Raw genomic sequence first — 7,916 nt, forward strand, 5'->3', positions numbered from 1 at the left:
GATGGGATCCCCTCAGAGCCCCCCTTACTGGGAAGGGGGCAGTTACTTCATGGATCCTATTTACTGGAAGGACTGGGAGGGAGGGATCCCCTCAGGGACCTTCAGTACTGGGAGGGTACAGTTACTTCACAGCTCCTCCTTACTGGGGGGGGATCCCCTCAGGGGTCCCTGTTACGGGAAAGACTGTTCTGGGAGGGGGGGATTCCCTCAGGGACCCTCGTTACTGGGAGGGGGAAGTTCCATCCCAGACTCTCAGTACTGGGGGGATTCCCTCAGGGGTCCTCCTGACTGGGAAGACTGCGAGGGGGAGAATCCCCTCAGGGACCTTCAGTACTGGGAGGGCACAGTCACTTCACAGCTCCTCCTTACTGGCGGGGACGCCCGTTACTGGGAGGGGGGACAACTTCTCAGGGATCCTCCTTACTGGGGGGGATCCCCTCAGGGGTCCCCGTTGCTGGGAGCACTGGGAGGGGGGTCCCCTCAGAGGCCTCCATTATTGGGAGGACTGGGAAGGAGGGGACCCCTCAGGGGCCTTCAGCGCTGTGAGGGCGCAGTTACTCCACCGCTCCTCCTCACGGGGGCTCCCCCCCGACGTCCCCCCTTTACTGGGATCACTGGGGGGGTGGCCGTGTCTCTGCCCCCCGCGGTGACGTCATCCCCGCGCGCGGTGTCGCGGCGGTGACGCGGGGCGGGCGCGGGGCGGGCGCGGTCCCCGCTGTCCCCGCTGTCCCCGCGGGGCCCGGCCGGACATGGCCCCGCGCGGCCGCCCCGCCGCCGCCGCCGCCATGCCCCGCAGGGCCGCCCGAAAGCGCCTCAAGTTCCGCGCCGACGACGTGTGCTCCGAGAGAGGTGAGGGGAGACGGCGCCGGGCCGGGCGGGGCAGCGGGGCCGGGCCTGGATCGGGTGTGAGGGGAGAGGGGGCTGAGGGCACTGAGGGGAGCCGAGCCCGGTCCGGCCCTACCGGGGGAAGGCAGCTTGTGCTGTCCGGAGAGGAGCGCCTGGGCCTGAGCCTGAGCCTGGGCCTGGGCCTGGGCCTGGGCCTGGGCCTGGGCCTGCGTTAAGGCCTGAGGGAGGAGGTGGTTGAAGGGCCTGGGCTTGGCCTGGCTGAGGGGTTTGAGGGGCAGGAGGTCGGGCCAGTGTCATCCGAGCGATTAGCCCGGCCCCCTCGGTCTTGTGGAGGGAGTGTGTCCAGTGGGAGAGATTGGAGGGAGTGTGTCCGGTGGGAAAGGAGTGATTGGGCTTGTGGAGGGAGTGTGGCCAGTGGGAATCTGGCCTGGTATGCGGGAATGAGGACTCTGCCTGCGAAAGAGGAGTCTGGGACTGGGGGATGAGCCAGGCTCTGGTTTGGCTGGGTTTTAGCGGGATTCTGGGGTTTGGTGTGGGTTGAGGTGACTGGTCTGGGCAGGGGGTGGGTCCCCTGAGCCTGGGGTAGAGACTTGCTGGGGACCCCTGGCCTGCAACTGCTGGGACTCGTTTTCCCGCCTGTGCATCTCTCTGCTGCTCTGGGGACCGTCCCCTTCAGACGTGGTGGCTCTTAGCCCTTCTGTGCCCTCCCCTGTAATCCCTAATCCCCCTGACCCGTGTGTCCCACCCTCTGCAGTGACAGTGGCAGATTATGCCAACTCGGACCCGGCTGTGGTGAAGTCTGGACGGGTGAAGAAGGCTGTGGCCAACGCGGTGCAGCAGGAGGGTGAGTCTGCCCCGGGGGCCCTGCCCTCCCTGGGCTGCCTGTGCACGATGTGGGAACCCCCCCTGCCTTAACCTGAGAAAATGTGTGTCATTCTGTGCTGAAAATGAGCCTGTGCTGCTCTGCAGAATCCGGTGCTGAGGGCTCAGACAGCAGGTTCTGCAGGAAGCCTGCTGCAAGTCCAGTAGGAATTGCTGAGTCTTTGTTAGTGCCTGGAATAGAAGGGCTTGGGTGTCATCTCCTGCTCGAAGCAGAAAATGACATGATAAAAGTATTTTATTACTTTATGAGCTCACATAAAGCTGTAGGCAGTTTTATTAGCAGGTAAAAGTCTTTGCAGTGGCAGTAAGGCTGTGACAGTTCTGGCAAACCTGTGCTGCAAGGAGGTCTTGGGGAGGGTGTTGCTGTTTCTTGGGGAACTCTGTAAACAAGGAGTTTCCTGGAAAGGAGTTGCAGTATTTTGTTATCTACTTCCTCCTCTGCTGGGAGCTTTCTGAACCAACACCCCCCTGTGTGCTTGAGAAATGTTAAAGTTTGACTCTTAACTGGAGCTCATCACACGTGTTGGGGGTGGATGTTGTTTTGTTGGCAGTGATGACTGAACTCTTCATCCAGTGAAACTCTCAGCTTGTTGCTGAAATCTTTTGAGTTTTTAAAAGAAATCCTTTTAAAAAGAAAATGTGCTCTTTGCATGAGCACCTGCCAGGGGCAGTGGTCTTGGTGAATATCCTTTTGAGCTGCTATTTCTCAAGCTTTTAAGATCAGGGATCCTTTTGTTGCCTCCCTTGGTATAGGCTTGGGACTTCCCTCTTCCATCCCCTCTCCTGCTCACCCTTCTGTATTCTCTGTCTTTGAGGCAAAGCTCTGCACTTCAGCATCACACTGGCAAACTGCCTTTGTTTCTCCCCTATCCCTGCATCCAGCAGCACCCGAAAGGACAAATCCTTCCCTAAAATCCTGCTCTGTTCCTGGCTCACCTCCACCCCATCCTGATGGCTCCAGCTCCCAGCAGTTCCCTGCCTAGCCCTTTCTCAGCTCTTTGTAGTGCAGTCTCTGGGGCTTTCCCCTCTGGATCTGGGGATCCTCGGGGTGCCTCCTCCCCAGGGCTGTGCTCCAGCCTTATCGGGTGCAGCCCTGAGCTGCTGCAGCCTTATCTGGCACGGCCTTATCTGTGCCACGTGCCAGCCCGCGAGCCTCTGCCCCCACAAGCCTCTGCCCTGGAGCTGCAGCCTTTGGCCTCGCTGCCCTCCTGGATCCTGGCTCACGGTGAATGTGGAGCTGGGTGTGACTGCCAGGAGCAGGAGCTTCCCACTGAGAGCTTCACTGGGAGGGCTGGGGGGAGTTTTCCTGAGCTTTTTTCCTCCCCATCCTCACCCCAAGGATGGGGAGGGTCGTCACAGCAGAGAGATGGAGAGGGAGCCTCTGCAGGGTTGTAGTGCAGCCTGTTGAGTGGATTTGTGTCTTGTGGACTCAGAGGTTGATCTTTGGTGGGTTTTTCCTCTGAACCCCTCTCTGAGTCCCTGTCACTTTTGTCCTCTCTTGCTTGGCCGTGTTTGATGTCATCCCTCACTCGTGTTGCCATCTGTTTCTCTCTCTTTTTGCCTATAAAAGGTCATGTGGAGAGGGCAGTACAACTGGCAGTGGGGGAAACCACTGCCATGGATGCATCCAGATGCCGTGGATGCATCCAGCTTCCAGAGCAACCTGCAGAGTGAGGCTGAACTGGTTTAGCAAAGCACTGGAAGTGCCTCTAGTCTGCGGGCGCAGTCAGGCTCTGTCTTAAGACTGTCTTTCCATCTGCTGTCTTGCCATTTTGAAACCTCGTTTGGTGGTTAGAAATGAGAATATCTCTCACCTGAATTTAATTGTGATCAGTCTGTTATTTTTATTTTTGTTGGGTTTTTTTCTGCTACTCTGCCCCTGTGATTTGAGTAGCACAACTTGCTCTCCAGTGGCTCTGGTGGCTGCAGTGGCTGTAACTGGGATGTATAAAACCTTCCTGGGCTGTAGTGTGTGCTAGGGCAGGAAAGCTTGAGCAGGTTTCTCTTGGTAGCAGTGCTGTTCTTCACCCAACACATTGGGTTGCAGTTCAGCTCTCGAATGAGTTTTATAGACTGTCTACAGAGTTGGTGCTGCTGTGACAGTGCTGCTCTCTGACAGTGTTGGTAGGACCACGCCTTTCCTTTTCCAAGACTGTCATTACTACCTCACATGTGGATTTTTCTGCCCTACCGAGCCCTGAGTTTACAGATCAAGTTTTAAAAAGAATATTTCCCGACAGGGATATGCCTAATCATGCCCCCAGAGGGAGGAAAAAAACCCCCAAACCCAAAACAAACCTCAGCTGACTCAACCTGCTATTTTCCTTGTTAGGCCAGAGTCTTTCCCTTCACTAAATTCCAGGGTAAGTGGAGCTCCCGTGTGCTTGGCACTGAGTTATTTCGCTGATGGATTGTGTGTCATCAGCCACAGCATCTGTTTCTCCTGCTGAGAAGGGAATGTGACTTCTCTGTGCTCCTAAAACAATTCCAGAGTAGGTGCTGGCTCCCGGCTGAACGGTGGCCACAACTCTGCTGTGCAGGGGAACCACTTAGCCCTGCAGAAAGAGCCTGTTGTTTTATTCAGAATTGTAAATAGCTTCAGCTAAACCAGTGGGATCTGCATAATGTGCTGGTAATCGCCCTCATTGTTCATTCTTTAAAACAAGAAGCCGAATAATTAAGTTTCCAATTCACTCACCCCTGCTAATCTTTCCCTGACAAGGTAATCCTTGAGCCCGGGATTTACTTGCTTGTGTCACTTGGCAGAAAGCTTTAAGGCAGTGGTTCCACTGAAGTATCTCCTGAACTCGGATCACCTTTTCCTCTCTGCTGTTGTCCTTACTCTGTCGTTTGTCATTGCAGTAAAATCCCTGTGTGGTTTGGAAGCTTCCTGCGTTCCCGCTGAGGAAGTTCTCTCCGTGTCGGGAGAGTCCTGCGACAGCAGCGATGAGATGGACACAAAGGAGAGCATCAACGGGCGGGCTGCCTCGAGGAAAAAGAAGAGCAAAAGGCACAAAGGTGCGGTCACAACTGCCCGGGGGCTCTGCGGGCTCCTGCTGCACCTCCTCCTGGTGTCAGTGTTCGGGATTTACAGGCTGCTCACGGGCGTTCTGCGACCTGAACGTGCATAAAGAAATGCCGGGGGTTCAGTCACTTGTAAATCTCCAGGCGCTGGGTCAGGGGTGTTGTGTTTGCACAAAGGCAGAGCCTGGGGCATGAAATCAAAGCCTGAGAGCTCCTTGCTTTTAGTAAATATCTCTCAGCCTTGGAAAAAAACCAGTGCTCTTCCGGAGTTGGGAAACTTTGCCTCTGGACGGGTTGCTTCACTGAGCTCGTGTTGGTGAAAGCAGGTTTGCTTTGGGGGTGAATTGTTGCTGTCCACGATGCAGTTGTTGGCAAAATACAAGCTCTGTTTTCAAGGCTGTGGTTTGTTACAAATGAGTTCAGAGGGCTGTTTTTCCAGCAAGGAAGTGCATTTGATCCTGTTGGCATCACAGTAGGTTAATTCCAGGGAGATGAATCCCTCAGCATTTACGCTTTGTGCAACTCTACAGAAAAGCCATTTACAAAGCAACAAACAGCTCTGCTGCACTGTGGAACCCTGCAGAAGTTTCTAGTAACAGGTTGCTTTCAGGTTGAGAAACACATTTTAACTAGTTTTCTTGAGCTTAATACTAATTTATGGAGCACATCACCATCCACCTCAGACTGCACAGCACTCACTGGGAAGGGAGTTAAAGGAGTTTCTCCTCTTTTTTTCCGACATCCTTCAGAATCCTGGCAAAATAATACCTGAGTGGCTGGAGTTATGAGTCTGGGAAGACAATATTCTGTTCTACTACAGCCTTGTCTTATTTTTACTACCTGTTAGGGAGGAAAAAATGGTGCTAGACCAATGATGGTTCTGGCTGTGCTCTGAGTTCAGCAGGTGGAGTTTGAGGGCTCCTTGAGCCAGAGATGAATTAGCAGAGTGGATGTTGTGGGTGTGTCTGCCATAAATCTGAAGTGCTGTGGAGGAGTGATCACCTCCAGAGCTTTCTTGGGCAATTATCACACGAGGATAAAGAACTGCCCTTTGTTCCTAACCTGTCTCAGGGTTAGATCTTGCAAACACCACCCCTGTGCCACTTTTTATGCAGCTTTTCCTGTTAGCACCGTGTACAGGTTGTGTTTTTCTCTTCTCTTATCATTCCTAATGCTCGGGATTGTTTAGGTATTTATACTCTTTAAAGGTATTTTTTTCTCCCAAACTGAGAGCAATGGCTGTGGAAAAACGATTGGTGTAAACCTGAAAACTGAGGGTGTCCAAACCCTCAGTTCTGGCTGAGCAGTTCTGACACCTCTGGGGGAAGAAGAGGCCATTCTGTTTGAGCTGCAATAACGTTTCCCACCCCAGAAGTTCTAATGGAATTAGAGATTTAAGAAAAGCAGCTGATTGCCAGTTGCAGGAGAGAATTGCTTTCCTTCCCTGACAGAGCTCCTGCAAAGGCACTGTGACCACTGGAACAGAGAATTGACAAGCTGGGCAGTGTCTTAATGCTCAAGGACGTGCAGTTCTGATGACCTGTTAAATGAGCAGCTTTGATTAAATATGCAGGAGCTTGTCTCCCCTTTACATAAAGTTGCCTCTTTATTTGCCACCCAATTTTTATCTCTTCACTTCAGGGTGGTGTTTCAGCTGTGAAAGGCTCAGGCATCGAAACAGGGGCTAGAAGGGCTTTGGGGTTTCCAGTGACCCTGAAGTTATTCTTACCTGGGCTTGTTGGGCTGCTACCAGGCATAAAGCAGAGGTAGAAGTGGCTTGGTACAGATGTGATTTACTCCACTAACACCCCTCTTTTTGCACTTAGAAAGCGCTGATGGGGGAGGTGGAGAGGAGTATCCCATCGACATCTGGCTGCTCTTGGCTTCCTACATTCGCCCGGAGGACATTGTCAGGTTTTCTCTGATTTGCAAGAAAGCCTGGACTGTGACTTGCACTGCTGCCTTTTGGACCAGGCTCTACAGAAGGTGAGACTCTCTACAGAAATCTGAAACTGTTTGTAGGAGCCTTCAGCAGTGATCAGAGCTGGAAATAAGGGAATAATTTCCTCCAGGAGAGGGCCCTGTGTTTGTGTATTGACACTGTGATGTGGGCAAGGGGTTGTAGGATATCCCTCTCCTATATGACAATATGAGAGAGCTGGGGTTGTTCAACCTGGAGAGAAGTATCCAGGAAGAGCTCCCTGTGGCCTTCCAGTCCCATAATGGGGCTTAGATAAAGGAGGGAGAGGGAATTTTTATAGAGTTTTTATGTCTTTATATAGTCAATATGTAGTTTTTATAGAGACAGATAGTGACAGGACAAGGGGGAATGGCTTCCCATTGCCAGAGAGCAGGGTTAGATGGGATATTGGGAAGAAATTCTTCCCTGTGAGGGTGGTGAGGGCCTGGCACAGGTTGGCCAGAGAAGCTGTGGCTGCCCCATCCCTGGAAGTGTCCAAGGCCAGGTTGGATGGGGCTTGGAGCAACCTGGTCTGGTTTGAGCTCTGATCATGGCCACCTTCCTGTAATTAGGGTGGCCAAAGAGGAACCAAGGTATTTTGGAACTGTACAGTGGCAGAAGTAAGTTAAAGCAAGAGAAAAAGGCAAAGAGGTGGTCAGAACTTGGAATAAATCCTCCTGTGCTGGTGCATGTTTCCTTCAGAACAAAACATTTCCTTTACATTGCTCTCATTGCCCCGGAGGCAGCAGGGGCACAGAGCAGAGAGCAGCCATGGTCACCCTCACCCTTGACTTTTAGTTGCCCAGCAAAGGCTCCTTTGGGATCTGACCAAAGGATGGCCCTGGAGCGCCGGGTTCAGGCTGCCCAGGCAGAGCTCAGCTCAACTGAGTCCCTGAGAACCTGCAGCAATCTCAGCCTTTTGTGCTGCCTGCAGCTAAAGCCCTGTCTGGTCTCTCTGGGAAAACTGTCTGCTAGGAATTATTGGGGAATTGTGGCACAATATCCCAGGATATGCTGAGCTGGAAGGGACCCACAAGGACCATCCAGTCCAACTCTCAGCCCTACACAGGACCATCCCCAGAGTCACACCCTGTGCCCCAGAGCATCATCCAAACCCTCCTGGAGCTCTGGCAGCCTTGGGACTGTGCCCACTGCCCTGGGGAGCCTGGGCAGTGCCCAACCAGCCTCTGGGGGAAGAACCTTT

At 53.2% G+C, this 7,916-nt stretch overlaps 1 protein-coding gene across 5 annotated transcripts in view; it reads left to right on the forward strand.

Moving 5' to 3' along the window:
• The first annotated feature begins 716 nt into the window (after positions 1-716).
• TMEM183A (transmembrane protein 183A) overlaps positions 717-7,916 on the forward strand; it is a 14,610-nt gene continuing 7,410 nt past the window's right edge. For 2 of the 5 annotated variants that reach the window (XM_017835531.1, XM_017835533.1), the window contains exons 1-4: positions 717-849; positions 1,601-1,690; positions 4,591-4,746; positions 6,579-6,738. In XM_017835531.1, coding sequence (XP_017691020.1) covers positions 750-849; positions 1,601-1,690; positions 4,591-4,746; positions 6,579-6,738 — 506 coding nt within the window. In that variant the 5' untranslated portion in view covers positions 717-749. Of the gene's footprint in view, positions 850-1,246; positions 1,343-1,600; positions 1,691-4,590; positions 4,747-6,578; positions 6,739-7,916 lie in introns of those variants that run through there. The other 3 variants (XR_001878171.1, XM_017835530.1, XM_017835532.1) reach the window with 3 other exon arrangements.

Source organism: Lepidothrix coronata, unplaced genomic scaffold (assembly GCF_001604755.1).
Source record: "Lepidothrix coronata isolate B3197 unplaced genomic scaffold, Lepidothrix_coronata-1.0 Scaffold259, whole genome shotgun sequence".
In the NCBI taxonomy this organism is placed as follows: Eukaryota; Metazoa; Chordata; class Aves; order Passeriformes; family Pipridae; genus Lepidothrix; species Lepidothrix coronata.